This window comes from Thalassophryne amazonica, chromosome 17 (genome assembly GCF_902500255.1).
Source record: "Thalassophryne amazonica chromosome 17, fThaAma1.1, whole genome shotgun sequence".
NCBI classification, from domain to species: domain Eukaryota; kingdom Metazoa; phylum Chordata; class Actinopteri; order Batrachoidiformes; family Batrachoididae; genus Thalassophryne; species Thalassophryne amazonica.
Window position 1 is genome coordinate 32,027,369 of NC_047119.1, and position 18,792 is coordinate 32,046,160.

The window sequence follows — 18,792 nt, forward strand, 5'->3', positions numbered from 1 at the left end:
AATTTACCGTAATATAGCTCCATCTTACGACAGTCGCCTCAAGGCACTTCACACAACACACAATTCATAGCAGTGCAAAATGAATTAGAATCAAAAAGGGCACAGTAAAAAGGTAAAACTTAGTAGAATAAAAAGAAATTACAAATCAAACATTATTATTATTAGAGCTAACTTTGAGGTTAGCTGTGCCTGCCACTGGTTGTCAATATAAATTGAGCAACTTATAATCATTGTATCTTGTATATCAGGAATGATTATGTGTTTCTAATTAATACCTTTTTACACTGCAGAAATAAAACTCTCCAAACGAATGCTGTGCTCACACTAGACCCTAACATCAGCGGTGTTTTCAGTGGGCCATACCCATTTGGCATCGATCCTGTAAGTAAATGCACGAAAATAATACCATAGACGTACATAACCATATCCTCGTAATACTGTTGACTCATTTTAACTATTTAAATTTTCCAACAGATATGGAACTTGGCGGTAAATCGTTTGTCCTTCCTCAACTCTTACAAGATGAAGATGTCAGTTATTATTGGCGTCATACATATGACCTTTGGAGTAGTGCTAAGTGTCTTCAATCATTTGTGAGTTCCTGGTTGTGAATGAATGAATTATGTGTTCAGTGTGAATACAACAAACAACATTTTCATGTTACAGTAAAACATGAAGATTTCAGGGGGAAAAGACACCTTTGTCATGAACAGCCAACACATGGGGCATTTGCTCAGTTTGAAAAGCAACAAACAGAAGTTTCACCAAAAGTCAAACTCTCTTACCCAAATGCGAATCCAAACCTTTAACCACGACAGTAAGGAACACCCCCTTAGATGACTCCAAATACAGTCAGGATGTTCCCAAAAATATAAATGGGTCGCATGCCAAATATTCAAGATGGCACTCAAAATGGATGTTCTGTGTATTTTATTTATTTGTGTTATTTTAATGAAAATCTGTGATTTTTTTTTTTTTTTTTTTTGGCCATTTTCTTACAACACACGAATAACATTATTTCAGCACAAATGCATTTATGACCTAAAACTTTCTTCTCATAGATTATTTTTTATTTTAGTTTTTAATGTCAACTGCATTTGAATTGGGGGGAGAGATTTTTGTTCGCCATTTTTGATGCCATCTTGAATGTCTAGCTTGAGGCTTGTTTCTACATTTGGTAACATCCTGATTGTGTTTTTGTGACCACCTAAGGAAGCTTAAAATGAATTATTAAAAAGTTACTTAGGCTTAGTTCTGGAGGGCGTGCAAAGCGAGGGGTGGGGGTGGATCCCTGACTACTAGACTCCAGAAAATGTGACAGTTTCAAGGTGCTATAGACTGTAAGATATGAATATACGAGCCATGGGGAATACATAAAATCACTATTGAGCTAAGTCATGTTATACATTTTTGGATGGGCTCGCAGGAAAGCCCCAGAGTGCTATTTTTGTTGCCTGTATTTGGACTTGAGCGCAAAACAAAGGAAATAATTGATGACCATTACTTTATTGTTCAATCAAGCAGGTGGTCTGCTCTGTGTAAGCCTGATCCCGTCAGATCTCAGAAGCTAAGCAGTGTGGGACCTGGTTAGTACTTGGATGGGAGATCTCTTTGAAACACCAGTGGCTGTGTGTGTTTCTCCAGGTTATACTGGAGTTGCATCAGGAAGTGCATCCGGCGTAAAACTTGTGGATCTGGCTGTATCCACTGTGGGGACCCCGAACAAAAAATGGGAGCATCCGAATGGACAACAACTTTATTGTTCAACTAAATTCGACCTCCCCATATGGGTTTAAGGCTCTCAAGAGTGGTGCTTTCAAATAACACAACTGGAGTTGTATTTATTGAATAAATTAGCAGTTTAGGAACATGGGTTTTAAATGTAACAGGCTGGGACACTACGGGTTAAATTCAACGCCACATTTTTGACATGCTCTCTGCAGCCATACCAAGTGATTAAGACACTGGTTTATGGAAGGAAATTAATTTTACTGTATGCCCATAAAATCTGAAGTAAATTCAGATAAATTAGTTGAAGTGATTTATGTTTATTTTTATCAAAATTATACTTAGGTGCTGTGTGTCCCAAATTTGGTGTCCCCCTTTTCAGATAAATAAAAAAAAAAAATTCCAAGATTATGTCCTCCTCTGTTATCACAGTTATTTAATCTATCTGCATATCTATCTATCTATCTATCTATCTATCTATCTATCTATCTATCTATCTATCTATATATATATATATATATATATATATATATATATATATCTATATATATATATATATATATACGTATATATACGTATAGCTTTGTTGATCAAGTCAGACGAGGTCCCGGATCAACAAAGCTTTCACGTTGGAAATGATCTGGTTGTTTGTGCGGGATGTCAGCCTGTCCATCGGCGCTGGGAGCGTGCTGCGCTCTCAGCAGTTGTGGGCCGTCCTTAAAGGGGCAGTAACACCCCGTAATCTGTTTAATCCCCATAAAATCATCCCTGAAAGCCATATAAATTTTTCGAACGGTGTCCACCTGGAGGTCTCTTACAGTTTCTGGAAAAAAATTGATGCAGCAAAAATCCAAATCGTTCAGACATTTATTCACAATAAAAAATAGACGAGAGGGGTGGACCACACCTCACTCCAAGCCTGCTCACAGGCGAATGAAGCAACCAACAGGCATGAAAAAACTCAACGCATGCGCACGAGGGTTCAAGCTTGTCTGACGCAATCACACGTGATTCAAATCCATATGGTTTTTGAAAAAAATAATAAGGTCGGATACTTTTCTAACAGACCTCGTATGTGTATATATATATATATATAGAGAGAGAGAGAGAGAATTATTTTATAATTTTTCCCCTGCACATAGGGTTTTTTCCCCTGCACATAGGGCTGTTCTGTTTTTATTGACCAATAATGTTGACTTGTGTAATGGTGACCTCTTTTCATGAAGTGACTCAATAACAACAGTGTATGAAGGCTTCTACTGTAGCGTGCAATAGTAGCATTGATCTGACTTCTGTAGTCAACCACCAGTACATCAGTACTGATGTCACATGATGCAAGGGGAGGTGATGGTCTCCAAGGGCACAATTTAGAACTACAAATTGGGGGGGACATAGTGCGAGGCCCGCAGGGCCAAAGCCCATAGGCCGGGGATCTGGGGGCTGCTTTAGGCCCCCTAGAAGCCAACGGTTTCTCAATAAGCTCAGATGTTCTGAGCATCCAGAACAGTAGTTTTAATGTTTTGAGAAGACCATAAAGTGGACACCGTGCAATTTGAAACTGTGGATAAAAGTACTTTATTCTGAGAATAGCCAGCATTGATTTTATTAATATCGTGGTGTAAATAAGGTATCACCACGTGTAGAACTCAAAAAGAATGATAGGTTGAATTTTCATTTAAAAAACAACTGCAATGTGGTAAAATGTATTCATAAATATGAAAGAACAGGCTCTTAATAATTATTAACTATCGCATACTGTATTTTTTTCTCAAGATTTGTTTTTGCATAAGTTTGAAAAAACAACACATAAGTTTAGGATAAATTACTTATCATTAATTTAATTTTTGAAGTGGCACTAATGACAACACTCATACTGAACATATACTCAACAAAAATATAAACGCAACACTTTTGGTTTTGCTCCCATTTTGTATGAGATGAACTCAAAGATCTAAAACTTTTTCCACATACACAATATCACCATTTCCCTCAAATATTGTTCACAAACCAGTCTAAATCTGTGATAGTGAGCACTTCTCCTTTGCTGAGATAATCCATCCCACCTCACAGGTGTGCCATATCAAGATGCTGATTAGACACCATGATTAGTGCACAGGTGTGCCTTAGACTGCCCACAATAAAAGGCCACTCTGAAAGGTGCAATTTTGTTTAATTGGGGGGGGATACCAGGCAGTGTCTGGTGTGACCACCATTTGCCTCATGCAGTGCAACACATCTCCTTGGCATCATCCGTGAAGAGAACACCTCTCCAACGTGCCAAACGCCAGCGAATGTGAGCATTTGCCCACTCAAGTCGGTTACGACGACGAACTGGAGTCAGGTCGAGACCCCGATGAGGACGACGAGCATGCAGATGAGCTTCCCTGAGACGGTTTCTGACAGTTTGTGCAGAAATTCTTTGGTTATGCAAACCGATTGTTTCAGCAGCTGTACAAGTGGCTGGTCTCAGACGTCTTGGAGGTGAACATGCTGGATGTGGAGGTCCTGGGCTGGTGTGGTTACATGTGGTCTGCGGTTGTGAGGCTGGTTGGATGTACTGCCAAATTCTCTGAAACAACTTTGGAGACGGCTTATGGTAGAGACATGAACATTCAATACACGATCAACAGCTCTGGTTGACATTCCTGCTGTCAGCATGCCAACTGCACGCTCCCTCAAATCTTGCGACATCTGTGGCATTGTGCTGTGTGATAAAACTGCACCTTTCAGAGTGGCCTTTTATTGTGGGCAGTCTAAGGCACACCTGTGCACTAATCATGGTGTCTAATCAGCATCTTGGTATGGCACACCTGTGAGGTGGGATGGATTATCTCAGCAAAGGAGAAGTGCTCACTATCACAGATTTAGACTGGTTTGTGAACAATATTCGAGAGAAATGGTGATATTGTGTATGTGGAAAAAGATTTAGATCTTTGAGTTCATCTCATACAAAATGGGAGCAAAACCAAAAGTGTTGCGTTTATATTTTTGTTGAGTGTAATTTCGCTTGCATAGACTGATTTTGGAGATCAAGCAATAATTGCAGCTGGGCTTTCTGAGGTCCCAGATAGCTTTTCTGGTTTCCTTTTCTAACTTTCAGAATTTAGTAAATTGGCATATGGTCCATTGATACTTATGTGTAGACACTAGTCCCTAGAGGCAACTATTTTTGGTTTCAAATCTGGGCAAATGCAGTCCCAGAAAATTCCGAATGTGACAAACAAGAAATAGGTGTTGTAAACAAGTCAATGCTGCTAAAAATACAAACTTGCAGAAACAAAGATACTATTCTGACATGGGTTTGCACATAAGACTGGCATAGCATGTGTCAAGTACACACATATATGTCAGAAGGTGGGGGAGACATACCATATTCTGTCCCGCCTGGTTGAAAAGGTGGGGGGGACATGTCCCCCCATCCCCCACCAAATTGCGCCCATGAATTGGTCTCATGGTTAAAGTGTTGGGCTTTGGACCAGAGGATCCTCGGTTCAAATCCCAGCCAGACCGGGAAATCACCAAGGGCCCATAAGATCCTTAATTCCCTACTTGCTACATGGGGTGAATGTGAGGCATTTGATGTGTAAAGCGCTTTAAGCATCTGATGCAGATGGAAAAGCGCCATATAAATGCAGTCCATTTACCATTTATGCACAGTAACGCTGAATCTAGTGTTTATTGTAATCCAACCCTGGTTGTTCTAGAGTTTATTGTATTGTAACACGGGTTGTGCTGCCTTCACGTTCCTACAACCCCTGGCAAAAATTGCGGAATCACCGGCCTCGGAGGTTGTTCATTCAATTGTTTAATTTTGTAGAAAAAAGCAGATCCCAGACATGACACAAAACTAAAGTCATTTCAAATGGCAACTTTCTGGCTTTAAGAAACACTATAAGAAATCAGGAAAAAAAATTGTGGCAGTCAGTAACGGTTACTTTTTTAGTCCAAGCAGAGGGAAAAAAATATAGAATCACTCAATTCTGAGGAAAAAATTATGGAATCATGAAAAACAAAAGAACGCTCCAACACATCACTAGTATTTTGTTGCACCACCTCTGGCTTTTATAACAGCTTGCAGTCTCTGAGGCATGGACTTAATGAGTGACAAACAGTACTCTTCATCAATCTGGCTCCAACTTTCTCTGATTGCTGTTGCCAGATCAGCTTTGCAGGTTGGAGCCTTGTCATGGACCATTTTCTTCAACTTCCACCAAAGATTTTCAATTGGATTACGATCCGGACTATTTGCAGGCCATGACATTGACCCTATGTGTCTTTTTGCAAGGAATGTTTTCACAGTTTTTGCTCTATGGCAAGATGCATTATCATCTTGAAAAATGATTTCATCATCCCCAAATATCCTTTCAATTGATGGGATAAGAAAAGTGTCCAAAATATCAATGTAAACTTGTGCATTTATTGATGATGTAATGACAGCCATCTCCCCAGTGCCTTTACCTGACATGCAGCCCCATATCATCAATGACTGTGGAAATTTACATGTTCTCTTCAGGCAGTCATCTTTATAAATCTCACTGGAACGGCACCAAACAAAAGTTCCAGCATGCACTTGGTGCAACAGCTCTCCAAGGTGTGATCACTGCTTTTTAGATGCAGACTAACAAGCAGAACAGCACCAAACAAAAGTTCCAGCATCATCACCTTGCCCAATGCAGATTCGAGATTCATCATGGAATATGACTTTCATCCAGTCATCCACAGTCCACAATTGCTTTTCCTTAGCCCATTGTAACCTTGTTTTTTTCTTTTTAGGTGTTAATGATGGCTTTCGTTTAGCTTTTCTGTATGTAAATCCCATTTCCTTTCGGCGGTTTCTTACAGTTCAGTCACAGACGTTGACTCCAGTTTCCTCCCATTTGTTCCTCATTTGTTTTGTTGTGCATTTTCGATTTTTGAGACATATTGCTTTAAGTTTTCTGTCTTGACGCTTTGATGTCTTCCTTGGTCTACCAGTATGTTTGCCTTTAACAACCTTCCCATGTTGTTTGTATTTGGTCCAGAGTTTAGACACAGCTGACTGTGAACAACCAACATCTTTTGCAACATTGCGTGATGATTTACCCTCTTTTAAGAGTTTGATAATCCTCTCCTTTGTTTCAATTGACATCTCTCGTGTTGGAGCCATGATTCATGTCAGTCCACTTGGTGCAACAGCTCTCCAAGGTGTGATCACTCCTTTTTAGATGCAGACTAATGAGCAGATCTGATTTGATGCAGGTGGGGATGAAAATTTACAGGGTGATTCCATAATTTATTCCTCAGAATTGAGTGAGTCCATATTTTTTTTCCCTCTGCTTGGTCTAAAAAAGTAACCGTTACTGACTGCCACAATCTTTTTTCTTGGTTTCTTATAGTGTTTCTTAAAGCCAGATAGTTGCCATTTGAAATGACTTTAGTTTTGTGTCATGTCTGTGATCTGCTTTTTTTCTACAAAATTAAACAACTGAATGAACATCCTCCGAGGCCAGTGATTCCATAATTTTTGCCAGGGGTTGTAATTTCCACACTTTGCTCTTTCTCTGCAGACACTTCCAACAGAAGTTTAACGTCTATCTGCTGTTTCTTCCTGAGCTCCTCTTCCTGCTTTGTCTCTTTGGCTACCTGATTTGTATGATTTTCTACAAGTGGCTTGCGTTCGGTGCACGAGACTCCAGCCAGGCTCCGAGCATCCTCATCCACTTCATCAACATGTTTATCATGCAGGGAAAGGATATCGTTCCTCTCTACCCGGGACAGGTATGTGCCGTTGACTTCGCTCTTAAATAATAATTCTTACAACCTGTGGGCGTAGTTGATCTTGGTGCGTGCACGTGTGTCTTTATGTCACAGACTGGTCTGCAGGTTTTCCTTGTTCTGGTAGCTGTCCTGTCGGTTCCTGTGCTGCTGTTAGGAAAACCTCTTTACTTGTTGTGGCTGCACCGTGGAGGCAAAAGCCTGCGTCGAGGCAGAGTGAGTGTCTTGGACAACATCGCATCATCAGCTCCATGTATCTAAATGAGCATTTCTGGATTAATTTGCCCATATATAAGAAAAAAATGTTGTTGACTTATAGGGTTATGAGAGGGTGAGGCGTGTTAGTGAGGACGACGGTTCCACAGTGCCATCGTATGATGATGAAGAGGAGGCAGGTGATGGAATGACCATCAGAGGAGCTCTTTCAAAAGAGGTCAGGAGCTGCAAGTGGCCTACAATTGATTTTTTTTTTTAATGTTGTGATGTACTTTTAACATATTATTGGACATCTATTATTGGACACATTGTAGAGGTTGGCATTGCCCATGTAGAAATTGCATGTGCGACCATTTCGTAATCACACGGGCTGGAGATGGGGCGAGTGGAGAGAGGCACATTTTCCCCAATCTGGCAACGCTGATGCGTGCCATTAAAGCGCGTAGCTTCTACGTCTTTTTGGTTGCGTCTTCTGAAACGCATTAGAGAGTCGACATACCAGTTTGAGAAGAATAAGTGTGTGTGTTTATTGAGAGATTTACAAGCATTTTTACACAGTCAGTCCTCCTGACAGAAGAAGCATTTACAGCAGGAGGTCGAGCAAGCTTTTTGTCTTATTTACAGCAGGCGAAGCAGGAGGCGTTAGTGTATGAGCAGCTGGTCAGGAAGGAGCCTTATTTGTATGTGCAAAACAGAGATTTTGTATACACATGTGAAACAGGTTTGAACACCTTGATGTACGAGTCTTGGCTTATTACAATAAATACGAGTATATAGTATTGCCTTAAGGTGCCCTGACACTTGCACAACTTTGATCCGCGCACTTGCATGCATTCTGCCATGCACTCTGCCATGCAAAGAAAATTTGGAAATGTTCAAAATCTCCATCACACAGTAATTACTTGAACATTACGCAAACAATTCAAAAACACTGCGTGAGTGCAAGTGATTGCATCAGCACATCACAGCACATCTCGTCTGAACGATTATAACGAGATGCTAAATCTATCATAAACATACTTTTACAGCTACTCACAAGAAGGAATGAACATGCAACTGTTATAACAAACCATTACAATATAAACATGACACATAATTATGACATGACACATGACACAAATTACCTTTTTAGATGGTTCCAAATGTGTTCTCCACCTCATTATGCGCGCACAAGAGAGAGAGGAAAAAAGCTGCTGCTGTAGCGCTCCTCTGTGATTCCAGAAGCGATTACAGGCATTTTCAACAGCCAACTCTGAGGAAAAAAAAAGATTAATCTGCTACAAAATAATTATTTTATATACACAGCATCCAGAGCACAACATGTGGCAGCCAATGGAACAAAGCACGATATCCAACTGGGAACACAGCAGGTGGGATCGTCACGGATCAAAGTCGTGCAAGTGTCAGTGCACCTTTATAATATTGCCTATCTGACTCTGTTTATTTCTTAAGGTGCCCTGACACTTGCATGACTTTGCTCCACGCACTTGCATGAACTCTGCCGTGCAGGAGAGTAAACTTGCCGCACACTCACTGTAAACTGTGCGCGGCTTTGTGCAAGTACGCAAATAAAGTTTTGAAATGTTCAAAATCTCTGTCACACATTAATTATGTGAACTTCACGTGAACATTGCGCAAACAGTTCAAAAACACTGCGTGTGAGTGATTGCGTCAACGCATCACGGCACAGCTCTTCTGAACGATTATAATGAGATGAAAATGAGATGAATATGATAAATCCATCATAAACATAAGTTTTACAGCTGCTCATAAGAAGGAATAAACATGCAACTGTTTGACCAAGTTATTACAATATAAACATTACAAATAATTACCTTTTAGACAGTTCCAAATGCATTCTCCACGAGAGAGAGAGAGAGAGAGAGATCTTTTCTTGCACCAGTAACATCAGATCAAATTTGTACTGGATCGAGATGGACTGTAATTAACACATGTAAGGCGGAGTGCTCTGTGACCGCCAGTGGCAAAGCTCATATGTGCAGGGCAGGAAAAACACCCTGAAATCACAGATGATACTTGTGCTTGGTGAACGTGATGAATTCTGCCCCACGTGTGGTGATTGATCACCACAATATAATGATTATAAAATGATAAAAATGTGGTTAACTTTGATGCACCGGATCAATACAAAAAAAGTTTGTTTTGCTTATGTCATATAGTGCTGGACGTGCCTAGCACTGTTGTAGACAATCTTATCATCACATGCATGATGGAAATAATTAGTAGCAGGTGTAGTTCAGGTTTCATGCAGCTTTAAATGTCAGTTTCTTTCCAAAGCCACTGCTGCTTGTTATCAGACAGCATAAAGATACTAATCATCTATCTTGCATGTAATTTTTCCCGTTTTGTAGTTTGACTTTGCAGATGTGCTGCTGCACCAGACTATTCATACAATAGAGTACTGTCTAGGCTGCGTTTCAAACACTGCATCCTACCTGCGTCTCTGGGCTCTCAGCTTGGCTCATGCCCGTAAGTATGACATGGAGGCATCTTTACATCCTGAACAGTTTTAATCTGCTGCTTTCCACCACTTTGTACTTTATTTATTTTGCATTTTGCTCTTTTGTTTTACTGTGTGTGCTGCTATGCTTTGTTTTTATTGGTTCTTAGAGCTGTCAGAGGTGTTGTGGGACATGGTAATGCGCCTGGGTCTGAAGGTCACCACCAGACTCGGTGTTGCATTTTTGGTTCCTGTATTAGCCATCTTTGCCATGCTGACCACATCAATCTTACTAGTTATGGAAGGCTTATCAGCATTCCTCCATGCTCTCCGCCTCCATTGGTGAGTCTCATCTATACCACATACTTGCTTTCAGATACACCTGCCATTCCTGCTAAAGACTTATATGACGTCATATATCACCTTCTACTGGTCACATGAACTTTAAATCTTGGTTGACCGTGAACAGTCAACTTCAAGGTCATAATCATTTAAATCAAAGTGTTTGGAGCTAATGGCTCTGCAACTGCTCACTGAATGCAAGCACGTGTATTGACAGTGCTTCTTTGCAAATGTAAATGTGCAGATTTTTGCAGAGAATTCGATTTGGCAGATCGGACTGCTCTCTAGGACATCCTGCAAATTGGTGGGATCCCCAAGAAGTTGCTGGACATCATAGTTAGCCTATACACAGATGCTGACCAGAGGACTCTAAATTATTCCCGGTGAAAACTCGCATTCATCAAGGCTCCCACACTGTTCAGTACTTGCATGGACCGGATGTTGGGTTGGGTTGTGGAAAAAAGCAAAAACGAGGAACAATTCCATTGTCATTCAAAATAAATCACTAACACATATAGAGATTACCACACAATGGTGAAATGCAACACATACCAAAATGGTAAGGAATCAAGTACCAAACACAAAACTAATACCGAAAGATGTACATACATACATCTAAACATACATCTAAACTCTACTCTCTCTATATTCTGACCAAACAACATCTTTATATAAGAACTTAAATTTATGAATATTTTGACATAGCTTCTGCTGAAAATCCAGAGCATTCCACATTTTAACCCCACATACTGTCACACACAAACTTTTACGAATAGTTCAAACATTAGGTAATATAAAATTTCCATACCCTCTCAAATCATAAATGTTGTCTTTACGAGTAAAAATTTTTTGCATGTTTTTAGATAGTTGATTATTAAATGCTTTGAATAACATAATTATTACTGTATAATATTTTCCAGGTCATGAAATTTTAATAATTTGGAATGAATGAAAAGATTGTGAGTATGATTTAAGAAGCCAGCTTTGTAAATGATCTGCACCGCCCTTTTTTGCAATAAAAATAATGGGTTTGTTGAACATTTAAAGTTATTTTCCCATACTTCAACACAATATGTGAAATAGGGGAGAATCAATGAACAATATAAAATATGAAGTGCATTATAATCAAGGTATTATTTAACTTTATTTATAATTGAGAGGCTCTTAGCTATTTTAGTTTTTATATGCCTGATGTGGGCTTTCCAGGATAATTTACTGTCCGTAATAATAACTAAAGCATTCTGTCATAGATGGTCCACATTATACTTTTTGGAATCTTTATGATCAGACAGATTATTCTATAAACATTTCAATATGATTGGAATATTTTTAACTGTTGACCCCTACCTGGCTATAGCTACCACCATGAGATGACTATTCTACATTTTTATCCCCCGCTGGCCAAAGGCCCAAAGGGGGGTTATGTTGTGGTGATTTCTGTCTGTCTGTCTGCGTGTCTGTCATTCCAGAATGGGTATAAGCATTCTGAAATCAACTCCTCTCACATTTTTAGGAGGAATTTTGTGAAACTTGGTACAAGTCATAGTTATAGGTCGGTAATACGCATATTATCATATTGTTCGAGTTGGGCCCATTTTACCAGAGTTATAGCCCTTGATTAACAAATCTAGACTCATGAATCTAGTCAGTTTCATGAATGGGTGCCCACATTCTGAAATCAATTAGTCTCACGTTTGTAGTTGGAATTTTTGGAAACTTGGTACAGTTCCTTGTTATAGGTTGGTAATACACATATTGTAATGTTGTACAAGATTGACACATTTGAGCAGAGTTATAGCCCTTGATTATCAAACCTAGACACTGCCAGTTTCACGAGTTGGTGTCTGCATTCTGAAATCAACTATGACATACCTTGAAATGTTATCAGAATGTAGCAAAGCAGCATTTGCCAGCAGGGAATATTGTGCTCTCAGAGCACGCTTGTTGTGTGGGCTGTGGTATACTGAGGCTGGATTATAACTGTTGTTTAGGCAACGTATGTGATTCCAATTCAGTCAAAATTGACTTTGGGCTCATGGACTGGGTACTTTAGAAAGGTGGGGATAGACCGGTTGTATGGCTGCAGACTTTGGGTTCATGGTGTGGTGGATGACCTGACTGAGCTGATCTGCTATGATTACAACCCTTGGCAAAAATTATGGAATCACCGGCCTCGGAGGATGTTCATTCAGTTGTTTAATTTTGTAGAAAAAAAGCAGATCACAGACATGACACAAAACTAAAGTCATTTCAAATGGCAACTTTTTGGCTTTAAGAAACACTATAAGAAATCAGTCAGTAATGGTTACTTTTTTAGACCAAGCAGAGGGAAAAAAATTTGGACTCACTCAATTCTGAGGAATAAATTATGGAATCACCCTGTAAATTTTCATCCCCAAAACTAACACCTACATCAAATCAGATCTGCTCATTAGTCTGCATCTAAAAAGGAGTGATCACACCTTGGAGAGCTGTTGCACCAAGTGGACTGACATGAATCATGGCTCCAACATGAGAGATGTCAATTGAAACAAAGGAGAGGATTATCAAACTCTTAAAAGAGGGTAAATCATCACGCAATGTTGCAAAAGATGTTGGTTGTTCACAGTCAGCTGTGTCTAAACTCTGGACCAAATACAAACAACATGGGAAGGTTGTTAAAGGCAAACATACTGGTAGACCAAGGAAGACATCAAAGCGTCAAGACAGAAAACTTAAAGCAATATGTTTCAAAGATTGAAAATGCACAACAAAACAAATGAGGAATGAATGGGAGGAAACTGGAGTCAACGTCTCTGACCAAACTGTAAGAAACCGCATAAAGGAAATGGGATTTACATACAGAAAAGCTAAACAAAAGCCATCATTAACACCTAAACAGAAAAAAACAAGGTTAAATGGGCTAAGGAAAAGCAATCGTGGACTGTGGATGACTGGATGAAAGTCATATTCAGTGATGAATCTTGAATCTGCATTGGGCAAGGTGATGATGCTGGAACTTTTGTTTGGTGCCGTTCCAATGAGATTTATAAAGATGACTGCCTGAAGAGAACATGTAAATTTCCACAGTCATTGATGATATGGGGCTGCATGTCAGGTAAAGGCACTGGGGAGATGGCTGTCATTACATCATCAATAAATGCACAAGTTTACATTGATATTTTGGACACTTTTCTTATCCCATCAATTGAAAGGATATTTGGGGATGATGAAATCATTTTTCAAGATGATAATGCGTCTTGCCATAGAGCAAAAACTGTGAAAACATTCCTTGCAAAAAGACACATAGGGTCAATGTCATGGCCTGCAAATAGTCCGGATCTTAATCCAATTGAAAATCTTTGGTGGAAGTTGAAGAAAATGGTCCATGACAAGGCTCCAACCTACAAAGCTGATCTGGCAACAGCAATCAGAGAAAGTTGGAGCCAGATTGATGGAGTACTGTTTGTTACTCATTAAGTCCATGCCTCAGAGACTACAAGCTGTTATAGAAGCCAGAGGTGGTGCAACAAAATACTAGTGATGTGTTGGAACGTTCTTTGTTTTTCATGATTCCATAATTTTTTCCTCAGAATTGAGTGATTCCATATTTTTTTTCCCTCTGCTTGGTCTAAAAAAGTAACTGTTACTGACTGCCACATTTTTTTTCCTGATTTCTTATAGTGTTTCTTAAAGCCAGAAAGTTGCCATTTGAAATGACTTTAGTTTTGTGTCATGTCTGTGATCTGCTTTTTTTCTACAAAATTAAACAACTGAATGAACATCCTCTGAGGCCGGTGATTCCATAATTTTTGCCAGGGGTTGTAGCTGAGAGAGGAGTGGAAGATGTGTAGAACATTTTGTCCCAATTACCAGGATAGGGAAATGATGTATTATCGTAACACTGACAACGAATGAATTTGCATGACTCTGTATCATACATATACGGTACTGTTGTCTCACTCTCTGAACACCCGTCTTCTTCCCTCTGAGATATCTGGTTAAACTGTAATATGCTGTTTCTCAAACACTGTGATTAATTTGTTGCTCCCATACTGCCCAAATCTGCCTGCGGTGTGAATGTCTGTTTCTGACTTACTGCTTTCAGTGGCCTATTTGCATTCACCTGATCCATGTATTCCTCCTTTATTGAAGTGGCTTGTAACTATGAAACACTTGCTTTCAGGGTGGAGTTCCAGAACAAATTCTACCACGGGACCGGCGTCAAGTTTGTGCCCTTTGACTTCACCCTTCTGCCCTCTGTTTTTGAGCAAGATGGCTTGGTTTAAAAAACAAAACAAAACTGGATTTAAACACAATATGAGTGGGGCTTCATAATTTAGGATACCAGAAATCGGAATAAATCACACTGTGATACAACAACAAACCTTGAAGACATTGGATTTGAAGCTCACTCTTGTAGCAGCATTTTAAAATGTTATCGCTGTGCTGAATGCCTTACTTCTGTACCCAGCGAACTGCTGACTCTATAGATGGTCAGTTTGTTTGTTTTTTTAAAGACATGGCGCTGCTAAGTTCTACTTGGTGCACTGGTTGGGTGGGTTTAAATATTTAATTTGCATTGTGCTGTGCAAACTAGATTTGTATTATTTACAACACTGTTTTTAAGATGATAAAATGTAAAGTGCAACAAAAGAAGCAAAAGAAAAAAGTTGCATCAACTTCTACCTGTGACGAGCATCCTGATGTAGTGCCATACAGATTTATTTCTTATGATAATATGAGGGTGCCGCTAACTTTAGTCTTTCATAACTGTTCATACCAAGTGATTGAAACAATGCTGTGGACAGTCTTCAAGTTTTCTCTGATTAAAAAAAAACAAAAACTTAGCTTTTGGTTTTTTTTTTTGTGAGGAATACTGTCACAACGCACTTTGCAGAAATGATTGTACGATAAAAGGGTTTAAGTGATGATGCCAAATGAAAACGTATCTTTTACTGTTTGCTTATTCGCTTATTGATGCGTATTTAAATTAGCACCTCTGCAATATAGAAAATGAATATGTCAGGAAAAGGTTGACACCTTCTGTCTTTCTCTGATTCTGCTTACTGCATTTATTCTGATAATTTATCATGTTTATTTAAATTGTCTGTATAAGAGTAATATTTTAACATTTTGATGTGTTTAAAATAAAGGTTTCAAGAATGCAATTTCATGGTGTTCAATGTGTTTTTGTAAAATTCTGTAGGTTGTAATGTATTTATTTCATAGTTGACTTCATATGCCTCTGCAAATTTTGCTTGTAAAATGTTTTTTGAATAACAACAAATGCATTTTGAGAAGAATCAGGGTCACAATGCGTGTGTGTTGGGGGGGGGGGGGGGTAGAATAACTGTTTTGAGGAATTGGTTCAAATACACTTATATTATTAAACACAAATATGAAGTCATATCACCTTTCTGTTGTCTCATGAAAATACAGTAAGGTATGTCTTTCTATAATATATTCCAGTTCTAAGGTAGAACTTTACTAGTGTATACTAAGGTACAGTAGTGTTCAGAATAATAGTAGTGCTATGTGACTAAAAAGATGAATCCAGGTTTTGAGTAAATTTCTTATTGTTACATGGGAAACAAGGTACCAGCAGATTCAGTAGATTCTCACAAATCCAACAAGACCCAGCATTCATGATATGCACACTCTTAAGGCTATGAAATTGGGCTATTAGTAAAAAAAAAGTAGAAAAGGGGGTGTTCACAATAATAGTAGTGTGGCATTCAGTCAGTGAGTTCGTCAATTTTGTGGAAAAAACAGGTGTGAATCAGGTGTCCCCTATGTAAGGATGAAGCCAGCACCTGTTGAACATGCTTTTCTCTTTGAAAGCCTGAGGAAAATGGGACGTTCAAGACATTGTTCAGAAGAACAGCATAGTTTGATTAAAAAGTTGATTGTAGAGGGGAAAACTTATACGCAGGTGCAAAAAATTATAGGCTGTTCATCTACAATGATCTCCAATGCTTTAAAATGGACAAAAAAATTAAAAAAAAGACACATGGAAGAAAACGGAAAACAACCATCAAAATGAATAAAAGAATAACCAGAATGGCAAAGGCTCGCCCATTGATCAGCTCCAGGATGATCAAAGACAGTCTGGAGTTACCTGTAAGTGTTGTGACAGTTAGAAGACGCCTGTGTGAAGCTAATTTATTTGCAAGAATCCCCCACAAAGTCCCTCTGTTAAATAAAAGACATGTGCAAAAGAGGTTACAATTTGCCAAAGAACACAACTGGCCTAAAGAGAAATGGAGGAATATTTTGTGGACTGATGAGATTAAAACTGTTCTTTTTGGGTCCAAGGGCCGCAGACAATTTGTGAGACGACCCCCAAACTCTGAATTCAAGCCACAGTTCACAGTGAAGACAGTGAAGCATGGTGGTGCAAGCATCATAATATGGGCATGTTTCTCCTACTATGGTGTTGGGCCTATATATCGCATACCAGGTATCATGGATCAGTTTGGATATGTCAAAATACTTGAAGAGGTCATGTTGCCTTATGCTGAAGAGGACATGCCCTTGAAATGGGTGTTTCAACAAGACAATGACCCCAAGCACACTAGTAAACGAGCAAAATCTTGGTTCCAAACCAACAAAATAATGTTTTGGAGTGGCCTGCCCAATCCCTGGACCTAAATCCAATTGAGAACTGGTGGGGTGACATCAAAAGAGCTGTTTCTGAAGCAAAACCAAGAAATGTGAATGAATTGTGGAATGTTGTTCAAGAATCTTGGAGTGGAATAACAGCTGAAAGGTGCCACAAGTTGGTTGACTCCATGCCTCGCAGATGTGAAGAAATCATGAAAAACTGTGGTTATACAACTAAATACTAGTTTAGTGATTCACAGGATTGCTAAAAAAGCAGTTTGAACATAGTTTTGAGTTTGTAGCATCAACAGCAGATGCTACTATTATTGTGAACACCCCCTTTTCTACTTTTTTTTTACTAATGGCCCAGTTTCATAGCCTTAAGAGTGTGCATATCATGAATGCTTGGTCTTGTTGGATTTGTGAGACTCTACTGGTACCTTGTTTCCCATGTAACAATAAGAAATATACTCAAAACCTGGATTAATCTTTTTAGTCACATAGCACTACTATTATTCTGAACACTACTGTATATCTAAAAAAGGAAGAGTAGAATAAAGCAGAGTAGAGCCACTTAGGTGCCTGGTCTTGAGAACCAGGGATGGTTCATGAAAGCCTTACCTTGAAAAGTCAAATTCGGGGTAACAACCATTTAACTCTAACAGTTTGTAAACAATATTGATTAAAAATGGTGGACATGCAGGTCCACCTTGAATCTGCTGTGGTGACCCAGATGAAAACAAGGGAGCAGCCAAAGGGACTTACTTATTATTTGCATAGCTATCTGATTTGAATCTCATCCCATGTTGCAACTACAAACAGTCACAAAATCACATAAAATCCTTCTTTTTTCCCAAATCCATTTTGAGACGCATTCATAGTTGGTTTGAAATGTGATTCAAATTACATTTTTACAAATTTGTTTTGGTCTCAAATCAGATTCCGGGTGTTTGCTTATGCCTGTAACACAGGCAGCCCTGAAAGTGCATCTCCTGTTAAACATTCTACTCTCCTATTTTACTCTTCCTTTTTAGATATTTAGATATACCTTTATATACTAGCATAGTCCCACCTTAGAATTGGAATATAATATATAAGATATACCTTACTGAATTTTCTTGTGTGTTAGTAGCTGATAAAGTGGTTCAGTTTTGGACATAATTGATGAAATATTAATCACTGCCACATTTGCTGAATCACAAATAATTTGCATGACTGCTGCACTTTGAACTCGTGTTTTGCAACTATGGGCCACCATACATATAAAGGTTTTCTTTCTGCAGGCTGCTTGTGAAATTCTACAGCTATTTTTACTAACGGGGGTGGGGGGCACTATTTCAATGCAATTTTCATATAATTCACGATTTATTAAATATTTTTAATTCATTGAGTTTTTTTTTATAGAATATCTTTCCAAATAGATTTTAAATTGTGTTAATTCATTCAAACGGGACCGTCACTTGAACTCTGCGCGCGCGCAAGCCTGCACCCATATGTGCGCAACGTCACTGAGCGCGAGCGCCCCTTCCATTGGTTTTTAAATAGACAGCGGACGCAGTTAGTTTCGTGCAGTAATGTATATTATTAATGCGGCAAACATTTAGCTTAGTCCATATTTATTTATTTATTTATTTGCGCATATTTATTTAAGTATACCGCGGTGTGTGGACCTGACCCAGCTGCGGGGTAGTAACATTAGACCGCGC

At 39.0% G+C, this 18,792-nt stretch overlaps 1 protein-coding gene across 2 annotated transcripts in view; it reads left to right on the forward strand.

The window, feature by feature from the left end:
* Window positions 1-15,651, forward strand: part of atp6v0a2a (ATPase H+ transporting V0 subunit a2a) — a 42,665-nt gene extending 27,014 nt beyond the window's left edge. For both annotated transcript variants that reach the window (XM_034193114.1, XM_034193113.1), the window contains exons 13-20: window positions 291-381; window positions 475-593; window positions 7,275-7,485; window positions 7,579-7,698; window positions 7,802-7,915; window positions 10,071-10,188; window positions 10,330-10,501; window positions 14,667-15,651. In XM_034193114.1, coding sequence (XP_034049005.1) covers window positions 291-381; window positions 475-593; window positions 7,275-7,485; window positions 7,579-7,698; window positions 7,802-7,915; window positions 10,071-10,188; window positions 10,330-10,501; window positions 14,667-14,769 — 1,048 coding nt within the window. In that variant the 3' untranslated portion in view covers window positions 14,770-15,651. The remainder of the gene's footprint in view (window positions 1-290; window positions 382-474; window positions 594-7,274; window positions 7,486-7,578; window positions 7,699-7,801; window positions 7,916-10,070; window positions 10,189-10,329; window positions 10,502-14,666) is intronic.
* The last annotated feature ends 3,141 nt before the right edge of the window (window positions 15,652-18,792 follow it).